General features: G+C 51.4%; 1 protein-coding gene across 1 annotated transcript in view; it reads right to left on the reverse strand.

Annotated features, from left to right (window-relative positions):
- The window catches only part of DSCAML1 (DS cell adhesion molecule like 1), a gene marked incomplete at its 3' end in the record, with an annotated part of 341,904 nt that overhangs the window by 32,884 nt on the left and 288,489 nt on the right, over positions 1-20,531 (reverse strand). The window contains exons 12-17 of the mRNA XM_082626503.1: positions 16,200-16,399; positions 15,371-15,467; positions 14,644-14,772; positions 7,772-7,939; positions 6,471-6,541; positions 1,069-1,309 (exon numbers count right to left, since the gene is read on the reverse strand). Of these exons, the coding sequence (XP_082482629.1) occupies positions 1,069-1,309; positions 6,471-6,541; positions 7,772-7,939; positions 14,644-14,772; positions 15,371-15,467; positions 16,200-16,399 (906 nt within the window). The remainder of the gene's footprint in view (positions 1-1,068; positions 1,310-6,470; positions 6,542-7,771; positions 7,940-14,643; positions 14,773-15,370; positions 15,468-16,199; positions 16,400-20,531) is intronic.

Below are 20,531 nucleotides of genomic sequence, written 5' to 3' on the forward strand. Positions count from 1 at the left end.
GTTTCTGACCTGATGCATCCTCCCTCCCAAGGGTGTCTGCATTTTCAGAGAGAATGAGGCAGGGAGAGGGCATTGCTTAACAAAAGAATGGAATGCTTAACAAAAGGGTGGAATGCTGGGTATCCTGATGGCCATGGGGTGATGGCATTATGTTACTGGGGCAGTCAGTTCCCTCCCTCTGCTGGGGGCAGGCTCAGACTTAGTGACAGCTTTTAATCTCACATCCTGGTTTTAGGCTGGAGCATCAAGAAGGAAGCTCTGTTTAATCTGCTCTTTGGGGGGCTGTGACCAGCCCGGCTCTATCTCTGGGGGGCATCAAGGATCACATCTCCTTTCCCTTCCTGGCACAGGCTAAGGTACCAGCTGGCTCTTCTTTGTGCTTGGGGAGCAGGCAGGCTCCTGCTGCCTTCTAACCCCCTCCCCTGAGAAACCGGGCCCCTTAATTCACTCATCAGAGTTGGAGTGCTCCAGTCCTCAAAGAATTCAGTTTTAAAAATCGGGCCCTAAATCCTCTGTCCACGGACCTTGGGATATCGTAACTCCACAGTCTCTCATCTCAGGTCCCTAAAACAGATGGTGGACAGATTCCAGCCCGGAAGTACAAAGGTAACGTGGCTCCTGCCCTTTTTCCAACCTGGAGGATGTAAGGGAGGAGAAACAGGACCCAGAGTGCAGAGGAAAGAGCTTGGGGACAAAGATGGGTGAGGGACCAGAATGAGGAAGGAGGAAAAGGCAGAGGGAGAAGCACGGACGGAGCGTCAGACAGGTGCACAGACAGGTGCTCAGACAGGCCAACAGATCAATAGAGAGACCGAAGGGCAGAGCATGAGCAAGCGATGGATAGACAGCCAGCCAATGGATGGAGAGGCCCGGAGTGCTAAATGGACCAAGCATCCCTCAAGGACCCAATGGGTGAGAGGAGATGGAGGGATCCAGGGAGCCTGTGTGGACCACAGGACCACGACGGGGCTCAGGAGCAGGGAAGGGCCCTGAGCCCTCCCTGGCAGCCCTGGCTCTGCCCACAGCTGTGATCTGTACCCGCTCGCTACCCTCTACTAGTGCCCTTACCATCCTCCAGGGTGGTGGCATTGATCTCGCTGGATGAGGGCCCCGTGCCAGCCCGATTGAAGGCCTGGACCACCACCCCATATTGGGCGAACTTCTTGAGGTTGTCCAGGGTGTAGACCTCGCTGTCTCCAGTGGCCTTCATCTCCACGATGCTGTACTGCCCATTGCTGCCAGGGCTGTTCTCTCTGTAGCCGATCTGGTAGCCCCGGATGACACCGTTCTGCAGCTCCTTCTTGGGTGCCTGTGAGTATGGGGTGGGGTGGGGAGGAGACAGACACAGTGACATTCTTAGAGGATGCTCTTTTTAAAAAAAATAAAGTTATTTATTTATTATTAATTTTTGGCTGCATTGGGTCTTCGTTGCTGCCTGTGGGCTTTCTCTAGTTGTGGTGAGCGGGGGCTACTCTTCGTTGCAGTGCGTGGGCTTCTCATTGCGGTGGCTTCTCTTGTTGTGGAGCACGGGCTCTAGGTGTGCGGGCTCAGTAGTTGTGGCTCATGGGCTCCAGAGCACAGGCTCAGTAGTTGTGGCGCGTGGGCTCAGTAGTTGTGTGGTACAGGCTTAGTTGCTCCGTGGCATGTGGGATCTTCCCACGCCTGGGCTCGAACCCGTGTCCCCTGCATTGGCAGGCGGATTCTTAACCACTGCACCACCAGGGAAGCCCTGAGAGGATGATCTTAAAACCAAAGTCAGATCATGTCACTCCCTTGCTTCCAAGCCTTCAAAGGCTCCCATCTCACCCAGAGTCAAGGCCAAAGTCCTTACAATGGCTACAAACCCCTACATGATCTGACCCCACCCCCATGCCTCTTGGACCCATCTCCTCTCCCCTATGCTTCCTATGCTCCTGCACACACCTCTCTGCTGTTCACACCAGGCACATTTCCATCCAGGGGAACACTCTTTCCTTGGACACCTACATGGCTCGCCTCCTCAACATTGTGGTGTCCTTGCTGAAATGCCGCCTTCTTAAGGAGGCCTTCCCTAAGCTCTTTGTGTAAGAGTGCTCCCTGCCTTCTGTCTAGTGCTCCTTACATTTCTTCCTGGTTTTATTTTTCTCCATGGCAGTAGTGTCATCTGACATTCTATAGAGTTTACTTATGTCTTTGACTATCTGTCCCCATTGGGATGTAAGTGCCGTGGGGATGAGAGTGTTGCCTATTTTGTTCTCCGTGTCTAGAATGGTGCCTGGCATGTAATAGGGCTTCAATACATATTTATTGAATAAATGAATGGGTGAATGAATGAATGAATAGGGATATCATTTGGCATGGGCTCAGGGGCCCGGGAGAAATGCAACAGCAGACAAAACATAACCCAATGGAGAGGGAGGTAGGTAATTAGTTTGAATAAAAAGAGAGAGTCGCAAGATACCACTTCACACCCACTAGAATGGCTATCATCAAAAAATGAAAAATCACAACTGTTGGTGAGGATGTGGAGAAATTGGAGCCCCTGTGCATTGCTGGTGGGAATGTAAAATGGTGCAGCCACTGTGGAAAGTGGTTTGGCAGTTCCTCGAAAAGTTAAACATAGAATTACCCTATGATCCAGCAATTCCATTTCTGAGTATATACACAGAAGAATTGAAAGTAGGGGTTTGGAGAGGTTTTTCTACACCCATATGCACAGCTGCATTCTTCATAGCAGCCAAAAGGTGGAAGCAACCCAAGTGTGCACAGATAAATGAATGGATAAACAGAATGTGGTCTGTACATGCAATGGAATAGTATTCAGCCTTAAAAAGGAATGCAGTTCTGATATATGCTACAGCATAGAGGAACCTTGAAACTATGTTAAGTGAAATAAGCCAGACACAAAAGGACAAATATCGTATGATGCTTCTCTGAGGTACTTAGAATAGGCAAATTTAGAGACACAGAAAGTAGAATAGAGGTTACTAGGGGCTGAGGATGGCTGGGTGGGGAGTTAGTGTTTAATGGGCACAGAGTTTCTGTTTGGGATCATGAGAAAGTTCTGGAGGTGGACAGTGGTGACCGTTGCTTCTAACACATGAACATGGTTAAAATGTTCAGTTTTATGTAAATACAATGGTATGTATATTTTACCACAAGTTAAAAAAAAAAAAGAGTCCTTGACTCTGATGTAGGCCCAGCTCCTCTTGGAGCTGGATTGCCCTTGACATCCTGGCCAACGGCTGGGGTGTGTTGAGAGCTGAGGCCTGAAGCCAGCTCCTGGATGGAGGGACAGAGATGGGCAAGGACAGGCCGGTGACAAAGGGGCACTTCGGAGCTCTGCCTGGGCCATCTGGAATGAAGGACTGATCCCAGCTGGCCAGGCAAAGGGAGAAAACTCCACTGGCATCAGCCTGGAGGGTGGGAAACATACTCTCACCCCCAGCTTGAACCCTGATACCCAACCAGCCATACACATAGGTGTTCTGAGAGAGAACACATCAACAGGTAAACACTCACCAACACAGACATTCTTATACATGATCACACACACACACACACACACACACACACACACACACACACACACACACTGGATCCCAATATATCCCTTCACATCCAGACCCATCAAAGCAAACATCCCAATCCACACCTACCCATGGCCAGAAACATTTAGACCCACAAATAGAAACTGGCTCTTTTAATGAGGGGGCCTGCCCGTCTATATACTGAGAGAGAGCACACACCCCAGTGCATATAAAAACAGCTTGAATCAGGGTTTTAAAGACAATGCAGTTAATTTAAAAGCCCACCTTTTATTGTACTAAAAAATAGTGTGATGAGAAACAATTAAGTTAGTAAAACAGCCTGTTTTTTAGAATTCAATGAATGTTTAAACTGAAGTGCATTTTTAAGCCTACTGTTAATGCAATAAAATGAAGTTTTTAATTTAACATAATTGTTTTGAACTCATTAACTAGGTGTGCGTGTATTTAATTGACTTGACTTTTTGTTAATGCCTGAATAATGTTTCTCTCTGTACTTGGGCAGTCCTGTTTGCTAGTTTGTAAGGGGGCAAATTTCTGAATTTGGGTTCGTATCTACACACTCACACATTCAGACAGACATCTATTATAGACACAGATATATCTGCAGGGTGCCCTTGTTTTTGCACTGACATATACTCTCCTATTACATACCCACGTCTGTATTGAAACACACTGATATATACATCAGTACACAATGACACATATGCCTACATACACAGAGCCGCCTACACCATGATATACACCTGTATATGTGTGATATACACAGTACCACATCAAAATGTCCTGGCAGAGGCCTTGGATAGGCATTCAGGCATACCCTGCTACATACATAGAGATATTCACATATTGTTATAAATCTTGGCACATGTTCCCTCCCTCCCTTCTTCCCTCCATCCCTCTCTCTCCCCTCTCCCCCATACTGCCCCACCTCCCCCCAAACAGGCACACTCAGGATTTAAATCAGTCTTAACAATATTTCTCTGAAGCATTAAGAAATCAATAGGGCTGATTGCAAATTTATGTCATAAAGCAGTGGTGATCCATCTCGTGGAAAGAGTCTTAAAATGAAGTAACTTATCTTTCAAGTGAATCTTTATTTTTCATTAATCTGTTTCTTGGTGTTAAAAAAAAAAATCCCCTGAGAAGTCAGCCCCAAATTTATTGACGGGCTCGTTCATTCTGAAGTTCTAACTTTCTAATCAATTTTATTTTTCATTATGAGACTTTGGAGAAATAAATCTGATTCTAAATTTTTATCAACCTCCAGGTCGGAGCTTTGTAGCCAAATGTCTCAGTGGTTTACATACTTATTCAGCCCTGCCCCACCTCCAGGCTTCCTTGGAGTATTCTCAGGAAATGGGTGCAGAGTCAGGATGCAGACAAGACTTGGGGACTAGACTCCAGGCTTCACCCCCAGTTTCTGAGAGAAGCCCTGGCACCCAGATCTGAACCTGGAGGGAACCATGGCTCTGGAGGTATCTGCTAGGAGGGCTGGTTCCCCGGGGAGGACCAAATGCCCAGCCTCTGTCCCACCTTTATCCTGGTCATTTCTCTGGGGAGGGAAGGAACCAGGCTCTGTTGCCTTGTGTGTGTGTATGTGTGTGTGTATGTGTATGTCCGTGTGTGTCATGTGTGTGTACATGCCCAGGCATGTAGTCTTTTTAGGAAAAATATTATTAGGCCCTTCTGAATCTCCTATTCTTGAGTCTACCTTTTTGAAGGGCCCAGAAGGAGGACTAAAGCACCTGGACTTTTCCCACCAGGAGTTCAAGTCAGAAGATGACCTTGGACTCTGATCCCAGATGTAGATGAGGCAGCCCCCCCAAGCCCCACTGTTGAGATGGGAGAGATCCAAGAAGAAGAACATGGATGGGACTCAGAAAACTCTCTGTTCCTGACCTCCATGCAGTAGGCTCTGGTGAGGAGACTGGGCAGGGGCTCCAGACTCTGTGCACTGAAGTTCTGCACCTGTCACGACTTGAATGACCATGGAAGTCACCTTGCATCTCTACACCATGGCCTCCTCTGATGGGTGGGGATAAAAATACCTCTTCTGTCCACTCCACAGGAATAGAGGGTCAGATAAATTAGCGCAAGAAAATACTCAGACACTGGAAAATGCGGTGCAACAGGAAGCCATCAAGGACGGGCAGCCCCTCTGTGCCCATGGCAAGGATGCAGCAATGAGGCCAGAGTTACCCAGGAAAGCATTTCTTGGTCCTGCTCAAGGTGATTCTGGTCTGTTTCTCTGCCCAGCTGTGGAATTGCCTCGAAGATTTCCCCTCAGTGACAGTCTTCAGATACCCTCTAGATTTACAAGTTTCTTCCCCTTAGAAAGGGCTGCAGCACATACTGGTTTGTTTTCTCTGCAGCTCCCCTCCCCCAGAGCTGGGGAGGGCAGTTATTTTTTAATCCTGACTTTATAGAGGAGGAAACAAAGACCTGAAAAGACCAAGCTCCCTGTTCAATGCTTTACCATGAGAATATAGGGGGTGGCTTCACCCTACCTCCCAGCTCTAGTCACAGGGCCAAGATGAGGGTGAGACTCTGTCGTTTCATCTCCCATAATCCACAGGGCCCCTTTGAAATTTACACATAATCAATTCTAACTCCAGACTTATTACAACGTGTGGGGTGTGTAGGACAGACCAGCATGGTGGAAGAACCATCTTCCCTCCTTGGCACTGACAAATTCTTCATCCCACCCTAGGCATGGGCCTCCATAAGAGAGTCAGGGTGGAGAAGGGAGTGGGGATTGGTGAGGAAACCAGTCCCTTTATCCTCCTCTCTTTCCACCCCTCCAACCTCATGGATTTAGCAATAAACAGGGTTGGGCACTGTAAGAGACCAGAGACTAGCCAGTCTGTTGGGGTTTCATTTGTAGATTGAGAGGGGAAGAAAGGAGGTATTTCAGAGGAAATTGCCTTTGAAGTTACTTACCTTCCAGGTAACTTGGATGCTCTGTGAGGTCACTGGCTGCAAGGTTACATCCATGGGGGGCCCATCAGGAGCTGGGGGGTGGTGGGGAGAAACAACATTATGAGTCAAGTCTTGGAAGAAGAGAGTCCTATGTTCTTACTCCCATGCTTGAGCTGGAGGACTGCTGGGGAGAAAGGAAAAGCTCGTCTACAGAAGCAGAGAACCTTTGTTTGAGTCCTTCTGAAATGATCATAGGGTTTAAATTTCCCCTTCATTCTCCATAATTTGCTGAAAATATAGCGAACAATGACTATGAAATACTACTCCACATCCAGCAGGCTGGCAAATATTTTTTAAAAGTTTGATAGTACAAAGTTCAGACAAAGATATGAAGTGGCAGGGACTCTTGTACACTGATCATGAGAGAGCAAGTTGGTACAAAACTTTGGAAAACATTTTGGCATTTTTTTGGTTAAGGGCAGAAGTTTGTCCATCTGATGACTGTAACTCTACAACTGCTTATATCCCTTGGGGGGAATGAAAATACACAAATGGTACGGCTGTACTGATGACATGAAGCTCACAAGAAGAATATCGATCAAAACAAGGAAGACAGAGAGAATATATGAAGTATGATTTCATGCATATATTCTATTAGAAAATAGACAAAACTAAATGGCATAGGTTATGTGTACATACATTGTGGTGACAGTATAAAAAAGGAAAGGAAGGAAGTTGGGATACTGGTTACTTCAGGGGGAGAGGTTATAATTGAGAAAGGGCCTTTGGAGGACCTCTGGTAAGTGGTAATGAGTGTTGGTTATACTAGTGTTTCTTTACTATTATTTGTAAAATGGAACACGTATGTTATATATACTTTTTTGTATTAATTTATATTTTGCGATGACAGGTAAGAGAAAATACAGCAAAGAAAATTTTGTTTAAACTCTCAGGAAAACTTCATGACAAAAATCACAGGAGGTAACCCAGGGCACTAGCACCCCCATCCTTTGCGGATCTAGCATATCTGTCCTTTCCAGACAGGCTGCGGCCAAGTGAGTGGGGGCAGGACCATGGACAGCTCCCGAAAGCATTGCATCGGGAACCCCATCTGGAAAAGGTCAGACGGAAGAATCTCCAATGATCCAGAGGCAGACACAAACACCTTGGAATCTCCCCCTTCTCCTCTTCTAACTGCAAGCCCACTGCCAGTGGACAGGGTGGGTGTGGCCCCAGATGTCCCGAGCCCATGCGCAGGGGTGGCTGGGCAAGGCGCAGGGGTGGCTGGGCGAGGTGCAGGGGTGGCTGGGCGAGGTGCTCACCGGCCTCCTCGGTGCTGATGGTGAGCTCCTTGCTCGGCTCGCTGCGGCCAATCTTGTTGAAGGAATACATGCGGATGCTGTACACGGATGCCGGGTGCAAGTCCACGATGTTGGCCTGGTTGATGGTTGGGGAGATGTTGCGTGTGGACTGCTTGAAGTCCCAGGAATCTGGACAGAGGACACCCATTTCTAACCACAGCCAGGCAAACTCCAGGACCCCTCTCCAGCCTCAAGCAGCAGCACATCCCAACGTCAACTTAGATGCCCAGAAGAGGTCTAGTTCACAGAGACTGAAGCAAGACAGCCTTCACAACTTCACAGAGAACCAAAGGGTTCTGTTCCATTAAGCTCAAGTGACCAAGGGGTGCCTGAGGATGGGAGCAGCAAATGCACGGCTTGGAAACTCAGGGAGCTTAACCCTTCTCTGCCCTGGGCCGCCTGGTGAACTCAAACCTCAGATGGGGGTCAGATGTTTCCTATGGTCCCTTCCAAGATCACCATTTGCTTGCTATTCCTGAGGGTCTGATTGGCCAGTGCCCTTGTTCCTGGTTTCTCAGACCACATCAGAGACCTGTTATAACTGTGAGACACCCCCTCAACCCATGATCCCAGTGCAAAGGGGGAAGCCAAGTCTTATACCCCTTTCTCCTCCTATGTGTGCTTCTGTATTGCCTTTCCCTGTGCATTTGTGTGGTGGTGGTCTTGACTGTTTCTTGGTCTTGACTGTTTCAGGGGGACAAACCATGTGCCAGAGTCCCTAGGCAAACCCTACCCTCTCTCTCACCAGCAAGAGAACGGTCTCTGGGTCTTTACAGTCAGAAGCCAACAAAGGGTGAGCATGTTCCCGATTCATCCAGGGGGACTGGCAGCCCATTCCAGGGCTAATGTTTAGCAAAACTGTAGAATGTGAAAAATACCAGATAAATACCACTCAGGGATATTGTGACAGGAAACACTCGGCATCTCCAGAGGAATCCAGTCATTCATTCAATATATTTGTGCTGTGCACCTACCAGGGGATTCCAGACAGACATGGAAGGGGTTGCAGTCACAGCAACGCCTCAGCCTAGGACCTTCCAAACACAGAATTCATAACCAGATTACGTTATTGGCACTTTGCTTTGAAAAGAAACAAAAAGGCAAAGCACAAGGAAACTAGCTGATAGTGGGGCTTAAAAATCTTCCCAGGGCACGTCCTGGTGTGACTATTCAGTCTAATTTTCCATGTCTTTTAAATCCACAGTAGAGGATCCTGAAAATTCTCAGTAGAAAAGATTAGATTGTATTCACTCCAGTTTAACCCCTAAATCAGGGAGGGAGGCTAGCACATTCTAGAACAAATTTTAGGAAGACTTTTTTTTAAGCTAATGCCTGGTAAATCAGGAGAATTGGTTCACTCGAAAAGACTCTCCCATCCCCCCAGGTTCTGGTTAATTGAGGTCTTGACGTTTTTCAAAACACCACTTTTAGCCACACAGGCTTGGCATCTGTGAAGGGCACTGGCCCAGCTCCCCATCTGCAGTTTTGCATTTAATTCTTTGGTTTCATGAGCCAAAGTCACAAATGGCAGACAGTGGATGCTCAGAAAAACAGTATTTTCTCCTTGTCATTTAAAACACCCCAACTGCCCAAGAGTCACTATGGCTGGCAGGTTAAGCCAGAATTGCAAATATGCAGGCTCCTACTGCTGTGGGTACTGCTTTGGTTTGGGAGGAAATGGGCTAGCGATGCGGAGGCAGGTGTTCACTTCTCTCTGCGGCATTCTGGGAGCTGGTTCCAGTTCACACATCATACATGATTTGCCTGTGTTTACAGGAGAGGGACAGTGATCATGAGTCAGTGCATTCATTTTTGATGAGTGCGGCAGAGGAAGGAGACCACATGCGGTGTCTGAAAACAGAGGGGCTAAAGAAAAGAGGTGCTAATATTTATCAAGCACCTGTGATGTGCCAGGTGCAGTGATGGACACGATTTACTCTTCACCCCTTCCAATGGCATCAGCACCATATCTCCACTGTATAGGTGATGCTCACGTCATCAAGGCCGATTTCTCACCTGGCCTTTCAGGTGTGTTCAACGCTTAGACCTCTCCCTTCCTGAAACACTTTTCTCTTGGGTTTCCTATTAAAACACTCTCTAGCTTTTCCTATTCTCTTGGGTCATCGCTTCACTTTGCAGGTGCATCTTTTTTACTTTACCATTAATGGTTCGGGTTCCTCAAGGCTCCATCCTAGGCTCTCCTCACTCCATACACTTTTCCCACCGTTGGCTTCTATTTCCGTCTACACACAGATAAGCTCCCTGAAGGCAGGAACCATGTCTAAAACTTTGCCCATCTTGCCCACTTGGCACGCGTTGGGCACTTAAAACCCACTGTTGGTTTTAGATCAGAGCCACTTTGTTGTCCTGGACTTTGGACTCGCAGTTCCTCTGCATTTTGTAGTCACAAGAAATACCCTTTGCCTTTCCCTCCCTTGCCTCCTTCAACTGCCAGTCACAGGAAGGCTGGGGAGGGGATGCCCCAGAGAGTGGCCTCCTTTTGCTCTGCTTTTGCCAGTCATTTGCAGGTGGATTTGCCCTTGTGTTCCCAAATCATCTTTGATGTTGGCACAAAATGGCTCTCTCCCCACAGAGCCTGCAGGCTAATGCATCAGAGTCAAATCTGGAGGTCTCTAGCTGATTTTCCATACTTGATCACTGCCATCTCTCTGACCTGAATAGCTGAAATCAGGGGCCCTATTTTCTTCCCTTTCCTTTTCAGCTCTCAGAGTACTGAGCTGGCTTTGGTGAATATTGTCTCTTTTAATATTCCCTTTCATATAAGCCTGGCTTACCCAGATTAACATATTTCATTAAGGGCTCTCTCTCCTTTTCTTCATCAAAGGGTATATGATGCAAAATATTCTTCTTAAAAAATAAGGAAGTGGCTGGGGAGATGTCAGTGCCTTCCACTCTGTGGGCTGCTTGCTGGGAGGGGACCTGGGGCCTTTGGTGTTTCAGGGGACACATTCACTGTAGAAGGGGGAGCAGTTTGGACAAAAGCCACATCTGGAGCATTTAGCTGCCTGTGCTTGGGAAACAAATCCATTCTGCATCTCTGATTTCCTCCTTGCATCACAGCTCTGAGCCCACCATGGCAATCTCCGCAGCACCGAGAAAAGGTTCCCTGGGTCACCACGACCACTCACCACATCCCAACACCAGACCCTCTCACAGCCCCACTCCAGCTCACACAGGACGCCACGCCACACTGGGCTGGCTCACCCCATGGTGGCTGACGGCGCGCGCCACGAGGCTGCCTTCTGGGCTTGGAGGGCCATCCTTAAAGAACCCATCCCTGCTCCTTGCTTGGAAAACAGGAGCGAAATGTGGTGTCTGCATTTTTAAATCTGCACGGCGCCATCTGATACATTTGTGTGGACGGTGCTATTTATCATTCAGCATTCATGTATTATTACTCTGCTGCCTGGGGCCAGGAGAAGTCAGCGTGAGCGGGATGGCTTAGAAAGGGCAGACTTGGTAATTTCCCTTGGAAAATTAGCATGATGAGCAACATGGCAGAAAACCTGGCAAAGGCACAGTCGTAACACAGAAGGGGGTCAGGGGCAGATGGTCCAGACCCAGGATGGGTGTGGTCTGGGGCAAGAGGAAGAGGGGAGGGGAGAGTGGGGCACAGGATGGGGACCCATGGAGGGTTATTCTGTGTCAGGCTCTGTGCTAGGCACATGCACATAAGTCATCACATTCACATAATCCCTGCAGCCACCTTGGATTATGTGTTATTGTCTCCACTGATAGGTAGAGATGCCCAAAGACCTTAAGTTGCTTGCTAAAGATCATACAGCCCTGACACTTGGTCAACCCAAGTCTTCTGCTTTGAGAATTGTTCTTGTTCTACTATTCCACCTGCAGGCAGAAGATCTACTTAGACACACACACACACACACACACATACACATGCCCCTCCCTCCTTTGAGTCATCCATCTGTTCCCTAGGATACCTTTTACAGTTCTCATGTAATTCAGTTTGTGGTGTATTACACGTGATTGGATAGTGCTTTGTAATGGTCCTGGAAGTGCCTTCGTGTGTGTGTGTGTATGTATGTGCATGCGAGTGTGTGTACACAGTGTTTATTCTCACTCCAACTGCATTGTAAGCTCCAAGGGCAACACTCTGTCTCCGTGTTCTTTCTCGTTCCCTACCACATGGCTGGTGCATGATTCTGCAAGAGTATTATTGGCACTCAGTACATGCTGCTGACTGACAGACACATATTTCAGCCTGCAAGTCCCACAGGACTATAAATTGCCACATGAAGTATTTGAGTTAGAAGGAGGAGAGGAACTTACATTTTTTAAAGGTTGACTATAGCCCCATGCTAGATGCTTTCTCTTTATTCCTCAAAACAATCCCACAAGGTAGGCATTACTGTTTCCCCCTCACAGACAAGGAAGCTGTGCTATGCTCACAGCCTCTGCCTGACTCCAATATGGTAATTCACTGCAGTTCCCACGGGATTCCTTTTCCTAAGTGCCAGGACAGATGCCCGTTTGAGTGGGGCGGCCTGGAGTAGTCCCACCTAAAGACAGGAGAAAGGACCAGCCAGTTTCTCTGTGCTCTTGATCCTGTGATTTATTTTGCTTTTTTTTTTTTTTTTTTTTACAGGTGCAAAGCCCTTGTGGATGGGAGAGTCTGAGGTTGAGTTTTCATTACCCTCCTCTCCACCTTGCCATCCATCCTGGCTTTGGGGTGGGGTATGGCCATTCCTCATCTTTCAGGAGAGCCAGAGGGGGTTGGGGGAAGATGTGGATGAGCTCTGAAAATAGCATCTTCCCGGCCTACCTCTCCTTCTGCACTGCTCTCCAGATGTGTGATGTTCTCAGCTTCGCCCTGCTGAGCAGTGCCCCAGGAAAGGTTTCCACACATTAGGGGGTGGTCAGTGGAGGGGGCCGGGTGGGCAACGGGGCAGCATGGGGGAGGAGGGCAGGGCGGCAGTCAAAAGGAGCAATAGGGGAGGGGCCCAAGTGACAGGCCAGGCATCCACTCCCCGCCCCCGACAGGCCACATCAGCCAGGCAGGGAGATGCTGGCCCATCTTTCTGGGGAGATGGGGAGCTCTCCTGGGGAGCTTGTGCCCAGACTCGGGAAGCCCCGAGGTGTGAGATGAACACAGTGGGCTTCCTCTCCTCCCCGTGTCCTCTGCCTCCACTGAGGCCCGGCCACCGCTCATCACCTGTCCCAGATGCAGGGCTGCGGCAGCCTGCTCACTCAGCTTCTGGAGATCTCTCCTTCCTGTTGACACCTGGTGACCCTTTTCAAGGTGCCACGTCTCTCTTGGGACCTCAGACATTGTTAATAGCTCTCAATGACCTTCCCCAAGGAAGTAAGAGCTCAGCCCAGAGCCCCCCTCTCCCCCAGCCTGGAGCCCAGCGCACATTTTAGTCTTATTGACCAGGAACCGGGTCTGTGAACCCTCTGCTAGACGTGCTGCTCCCTGGAGAGCACTGCATCTCGCTGGGGCTCGGCTGTCCCCATCTCCCTGAATCTAGGCCTGTTAGCATTCCATCTTCTCCCAGCTCAGTGGAGCGTCTACAGGGACCGAAGAGATGCTTCCCTGATGACCCCTGTGGGCAGAGCCCCTCCTCCTCTCTACGGCCCGCCTCCTGCACTGAGAGTGACCTCCCAGGGGCGCTGGCTGTGAGCTGACTTTTCTCCCCAACTGAACTGTAAGCTTCTGAGGGCAGGGCTCCTCCTTGCTGAAACCTGTATCAAGGATGACGAGCCCAGTGCCCCGACACAGTGGCTTCTCAAGAGGCGAATACAGCTCAGAGGTTTGCTGTGGACGCTATGCCAGGTGCTGTCCCTCTCGGGGAGTGGAGAGCCAGCTGGCCAATGACCATGTGCTATGTTAAGGAAGAGAGGAAGGGTCTGGAAAGCTTTTGAGGAAACAGAACCTTGGATCTATGCTAAGACCTGGAAGGTGATTTGGAGTTGGTGGGAGAAGGGGGCTGGGGCGGCTTGAGTTTTCCAGACTCTCTTTCTGTGTTTTACTTTAAAATTATCTTGAAAAGCTTATATGGGCTTATGGTCTTGAATTCTGAAGGTATGAAAGAACCCAAAAGGAGAAGCATGCTTCTCGTTCTCTCACTCCTGTGTTGGGAGTGAGGGGGCAGCCCCCTGTTGCCTGTACCTTCTAGAGATAGTCACACAGATACAAACATGATTGCTCTTTTCTGGCTTGGCCTCTTGTCCAGGCCTCTCGTCTCCTCCTTGCCATTCTTGCCACACGACTGTGGGTCCCTTGTTTCCCCAGAGACCTAGGGGTCCATTGTTCACTCTGCTCTACATGGCTTTACAGTGGCGGGCAGCCTCAGGAGCTAGCTAGGGTCCCAAGGGAGGGATCTGGGAGGGCTTCTTGGAGGAGGAAACTTAGATCTATGCTTTTCCAGGGACTCCCATCCCCCAGTGACTCATTCTTGGCAAGGACCAGCTCTCTGACTCCCAAGCATCCCCATCATCCCAAACCAAGAGTGCCTAGATGACCCAGTGAAACTCTGATGTCTCTGACCCCACAGATACAGCCCATAGCCCCCTGGCTCAGGGCCTTTAAGTTGCTCTAAATCAGACCACCCTATGGACCTGCCCAGGGACATTCCTGGGAAAAAGGGGCTGACATCCCCTCCCCATCAACTGAGGGTCCCCCTGTTTGCTCCCAGGGTTCCTAACCTGACCAATGTTCCTCCCTTTGGAAGACACAGGGGCTTGTGTGTCTGCCTTAGATGGGCAGCCCTGACACCTAGGGGCTGTCCCACAGAGGGGCACCGTCCCGGCACATGGTGCAAGGGGTCACGGCAGGCCCAGCCCTCACGCACCTGATTTGTTCTTGTATTCAATGTCAAAGCCCGTGATGATGCTGTTCCCGTCAAATCGCTGGGTCCAGCGCAGGTTCATGCTCCGGGCCTTCACCTCCCGGATCTCCAGCTCTGGGGGGTCGGGGGGTTCTGGGGGGTGGCAGGGGAAGGGGGTAGAAGTGAGGATGGCAGCAGAGAGCTTGGCCTCCTACCGACCCCTACAGAGGACCAGGGATCTGCCCTGGGGGATCCGTGTCACCTGTGATTCACCCAAGGGCCCTGAGCCCTGGAGTTCAGGCAAGGCAGGAGGAGGTGAAGGGTGCCCGGCAGCAGGGCTCAGAGGCAGAGGGGGGCCTGCTCCATTCCTGCTGTGCTCCCTTCTCTTCCTTAGCCCCTTTCCTCGGAGCTGACAGCCTACTTTCCCCCATGCAGAGCTCCCAACTTTTCCCAGCTTGACTTTCCCTTCCCACACCTCCTGCAGGGTCTGTGCCCACAAATCCAGGCCCCCCACTCTGGGAGCAGCGGTATGCTCCAAAGGGGCCGCAGCCATTGCAAACCTCGCTGTATGCAGTGTGCCTGGAAAGACCCTATCACCCCACTTTGGGCAGGAAGGAGGCTGGATGAAGCCTTTCCTCAGAGATGTTTCCGGTCAGCCTCCACTAGATGTGGGTGGTGTCCCTGCTCTTGAGGGGAGTTGGCAGTGAGGGTCCCAGGGGAAGGGGCTTGGGGCGTGGGGCAGGTGAGGTACCTTGCACCGTGAGTTGGATCAAGCCCCGGTCCTCCCCGTACGAGTTGATGGCATGGCAGCTGAAGAACACAGAGTCCCCACGGTCAGCAGGCTTGAGCTGGGGGGCAGCGGCAGGGAGAGAGGGAGGAATGGGGAGAGTCTTTTAGAGCTGGTCTGCTGAAGGGGGCCCATCTAGCCAGGGATCAGCAAGGCCACCTTCTTCTGGGAGGGGACGCACCAGGGGTTTGTCAAGGGCTCCTCTTTCCAGAAAGTTTAAAGGACGGAAGTGTGGAAGAGTCCCTGCAGGGAGGCCAGCTGAGGAGTTCCCAAAGAGGGAGGGGCTGAGGGGGTCCAGGAGGGAGAGAGGGGCTGAGGTGGGGGGACCCAGGATAGAGGGAGGGGCTGAGGGGGTCCAGGAGGGAGGGAGGGGCTGAGGGGGTGGGGACCCAGGATAGAGGGAGGGGCTGAGGGGGTCCAGGAGGGAGGGAGGGGCTGAGGGGGGGACCCAGGATAGAGGGAGGGGCTGAGAGGAGGGACCCAGGATAGAGGGAGGGGCTGAGAGGGTCCAGGAGGGAGGGAGAGGGTTGAGGGCATCCTGGGGGGAGGGAAGGAGGGTCTGGGGGTGTCCTGGGAGGGAGGGGCTGGGGATTCCACACATTTAAAGGTGAGGAGTTGTCAGAAAGGGGATAGAGTGAGGTTCTAAGGCAGAGGTTGGTGGATGAAGGAGGGAAAAGGAGAGGTACTTTTTGGGGTGGAGGAGGGGCTCCCAGACTCCCCATTCACCTCCTTTGGATACAGATGCAATAGCTGTGGGGTCCCCACTTTCTGAGACCGGGGCGTGGGTGCTCACCTTCAGCGTGGAGACAACTTCGTCGCCGCTGTCCTTGGTGGCGATGGCGTACCGCGTGACGCGGTCGGGGTCGATGACCGTGTCCCCCTTCTCCCAGCGGATGATGATGGGCCTCTCGCCCCGCGCCGTGCAGTTGAGCTCCTTGGCGTGGCCCTTGATGGCGATGGTGGTGTTGGGGTGGGAGGTGATCATGGCCGGGACTGGGGAGGGGAGGAGGTGCAGGAGGTCCCAGTGAGGGCGAGGGGAGGCCAGCCCGGGGAGAGCACGTGCCCAGCGCCGAGGCCCCGCCCCCCACTGCCCCTCCCCGCAGAACACCTCAGCCCCAGGGGGAGGGTCTAGTAACGGTTGGGGGAGGGTACAGAAAACCCCACTGCCTGTCCCTTTCTCCCCAGCCCCCCCACGACGGGGGCAGCCTCTCTCTTCACCAGGGGTTCTGATATTCCGTGGACCCCTTTTCAGAATCTTTTAAAATGCATAATATACATAAAATGACAAAGGAAACCAGATATGCTGAAGTATGGTTATACCAATATGAACATTCAAAAGCAAACTTTTGATACAGTAGATCACATAATATATGTTCTGTATTCCTCTTTATGAAAGAAGATCTAGCGCTGGATTGTATGAGAACAATTTTGTAATACCGATGAGCACAAATGATATTTTGAGATATCTGCCAGGGCTGTGGTATGAAAACACCTATTGGTCACAGTCACACGTGCTGCTACTGCTGTGGTTCGTTGCTTACGTTCAAAATGGAAGAAGTACAAAATTTCAGTCAGAAGTTAGTGAAAAAAAAGATGCCCTTTTACCCCAGCCCAAATTCATGGACCCCTTGAATTGGATCCATGCACCTTTTTTTTTTTTTTTTTTTTGCGGTACGCGGGCCTCTCACTGTTGTGGCCTCTCCCGTTGCGGAGCACAGGCTCCGGACGCGCAGGCTCAGCGGCCATGGCTCACGGGCCCAGCCGCTCCACGGCATGTGGGATCTTCCCGGACTGGGGCACGAACCCATGTCCCCTGCATCGGCAGGCGGACTCTCAACCACTGCGCCACCAGGGAAGCCCGGATCCATGCACCTTTGGCGGGGAGGTCTGTGGACCCTGGGGTACACGCCTGGTGCCTCTGCTTTGTGTCCGTGGCTCGAGCTCTCTCCACAGCGGTCAGCTGGTTTACCCCCTGCTTCTAGGCAGCAGGGCCCTCCCAGACAGCTGAGAAACTCTCCTGTTCTTCCAAACAAAATGCAACAGAAAACCCTGGCTAGCAGCACCGTAGTTAAGAACCTTCAAGCCCACTAATAGGTTCCCCCATCCCCCGTCCCCCAACCAATGACCTGAGAAAATCGTCATGAAACAACCAAGGCCCTGGCTGGCCGTCAGGAGAGCCCGCCCACTGCCCTCACAAGAGGCGTCTCAATCCTGAGCCTCCTCCAGGCCTGAGCACCATGGGCAGCAGCAGGAGGAGGGTGCGGTAGAGGGAAAAATGGTCTCGGGCCAGTGACATCCTGTCCCCTTATCCCCCCATCAATTCAACAAACATGCATCCAGCACCTATGCCATTACGCGGCATGGTGCCAGGCTTGGGGGAGACGGGGTCCTTGCCTCCTGGGAGGAGGGGGGAAGGGGAGGGGGAGGTAGGCACCTGTGCGAGCAACACGAACATAGGAAGATCGGATGAGTTTTTCAAGGAAGTATCAGGGGAAATTAATTTTGGCGGAGGAGTGTCAGGGAAGGCATCACCCAGCCATTCAACGAGCATTGATGGAGCACCTACTAGGTGCCAGACCTTATGCTGGGTTCTGGAACCAACAGTGGGCAGGACAAACCCAACCTCAGGGAGCTTCGCTGCAGCGGTGAGAACAGACGACACAATAGCAGTTCCAGGAAAGGTTGCTAAGCACTGTGCCAGGAGAAGTGCTCACCGTCGGACGTGGCAGGTTACACATGCGGAGAAAGGGTGCCCTAAGCGGTGGAAACTGCTGGAGCAAAGGCTCAGAGGCAGCGATGTGCAGGGCAGATCCCGAGAGATAAGAGATCTGATGCAGCTGGAGGACCGTCCTTGTCCTTGCCGTTTCCTCACCACTTTCCTGGGAAACCTTGCCTCTTAGACTACAGGTCCCCAGGGCTCTCGTCTCCAGAGGAGCGCCCTTGAGCCATGCCGGAGTACACACATTAGGGGGCACTGTGGCTGACTGTGAGAATCAGACAGCATTTCCCAGCCCCGCATTGCGGGAAGGACCCCTGCTCACACTGAGGTCTGCAGAGTAGAGAGCCACTCCCTCACTGGCCTGCTTGGGCCATGCGACAAGAGGATGCTCTGTCTTCTCTCTCTTTACACCCCCCCACCCCGGAGGCTCCCCTCTGGGGCACCGCATCCCTGCTCCACTTCTGTGGATGCCCCTTTCTTTCCCTCCTAGCATCTTCAGGATTTTTCTCCCCTCCAGTTTTGGTTTGTTTTGTTTTTGGCTGCCTGCTTGGCTTTCGGGATCTTAGTTCCCTGACCAGGGATTGAACCTGGGCCCCCTGCAGTGAGAGCTCAGAGTCCTAACCACTGGACCACCAGGGAAGTCCCTCCCCTCCAGTTATTTTTTATTTTTATTTTTTTCCCGGTACGCGGTCCTCTCACTGTTGTGGCCTCTCCCGCTGCGGAGCACAGGCTCCGGACGTGCAGGCTCAGCGGCCATGGCTCACGGGCCCAGCTGCTCCGCGGCATGTGGGATCCTCCTGGACCGGGGCACGAACCCGCGTTCCCTGCATCGGCAGGCGGACTCTCAACCACTGCGTCACCAGTTTTAAACACCTACTCAGACAACATTCTTCCCAGCAAACTCTCCAGGGTCCTCTGACTTCTAAGGACAAATAAGCCTTTGGAGAAAGGAAGGAAGGCATGGAGCTGTAATAGTGGGACCTGAGACGCCAGTCAGCGGGTGAGGGGACATCTGGAACAGGTCTGGGGGATGAAGGGTGGTTTCTGGCATTCCCTGAAGTCACCATGCAGCCAGCCACCTCCTCTGCCTTCTGTCATGTGGGACTGGATCCTGAGGGCAGCTCTGGCCCCTGGCCCCTGCACCAGCATCTCAGCACAATCCCCAGCCCCGGCTCATCATATAATGAAGCAGATAAATTTTATAATGCACGGCATCACACCAATATACAATAAAACGTGGAACACAAATAACAAGGTGCAAGTTATAATGAAGAAAAAGCCTGCAGTCAGAGACATGCGAGTATGAATTATTGACTAAGGTTTTACACTTTCAAGGATGTGCAGAGGAATATTTTTCTATCAAAGATTTGCATAATTCACTCGTATAAACCTGGGTGGAATATAGAGTAAGATTTTACATCAACAAGTCAGGGCTTGCATTGCAGAAGCCTCCATTTTTTCCCGGAGGATTGAAATGCCGGGATGTGGCGGGAGGGGCGCACGAGCTGTTTCTGCTCCCCGCACAGTGAATGGACAGAGACTGGGGCCTGGCACCCTTGCTTGGCCTGAGCCCTGAGGCCTTCCTGCGGAAGAGGAGGCCTAGCTCTCAAGAGGCTGCCGCTGAAGCCACAGACGAGACGGGGGTGTTCATGCTGAGGGGGGTGTGTGTGCGCCTGCGTGAGCGTGCACGCGCGTGTGAAGGGGGATGGGGGCAGGGTCAAGCCTCAGCGTAGGTCACAGGTCCAAAGAAGGAAGGGGAAATGATGAGTCTTCCTTTGGTAGGAGGACCTCAAGGCTCTGCACCAGAGTGAGAAACTGGCAGCTCATCCCTGTTTTGCTCTCCAGGTAGGGCTGTACCAGCCTGTCCAGGGCCTGTGTGTGAATTATAAAGGCACCCCTCTGGCTGGATGCAACATGGTGCTGGGAGCCACAGCTTGGCCAGTGGAGCAGGGACTGGGTTCCAGACTTTACTTGCCCCTTAGCTACGTAACTCTGAGCCCTGCACAGCCTGTGTATTCATACGTGCCAGCCCCACCTCCCAGGGTCTTCCCAATCAGGTTTGTTCAAAGAGACAGACACAGGGGCAACCAGAGACAACAGGGCCTCAAGAGCCCTCTTGGTCCTTCAGCCCTGAGTATTAACCACACCTGGGGCTGGGGGGGGGTGGGCTCCCTTCACCATTGTTACGGCAGCAAACAGCATGCAGCAGAACCCGATGTTCTCACAGCCCCGCAGCTCAGGGCAGGTTCAAGGGAGCTCATCTGTGAAGAAGAAGAGACTGCTTCTGTGGACCCCACCCAGCTTGAAGAGCTTGGGGGCCAGACGGACGTGTTTCTACCCAGCTATGTGGTCTTTAATACAGGTGACTTGACTTCTCCGAGCCTCAAGCTCATTATGGGTACTACG

The sequence above is a fragment of the Mesoplodon mirus genome (assembly GCF_964341445.2).
Source record: "Mesoplodon mirus genome assembly, chromosome: 7".
In the NCBI taxonomy this organism is placed as follows: domain Eukaryota; kingdom Metazoa; phylum Chordata; class Mammalia; order Artiodactyla; family Ziphiidae; genus Mesoplodon; species Mesoplodon mirus.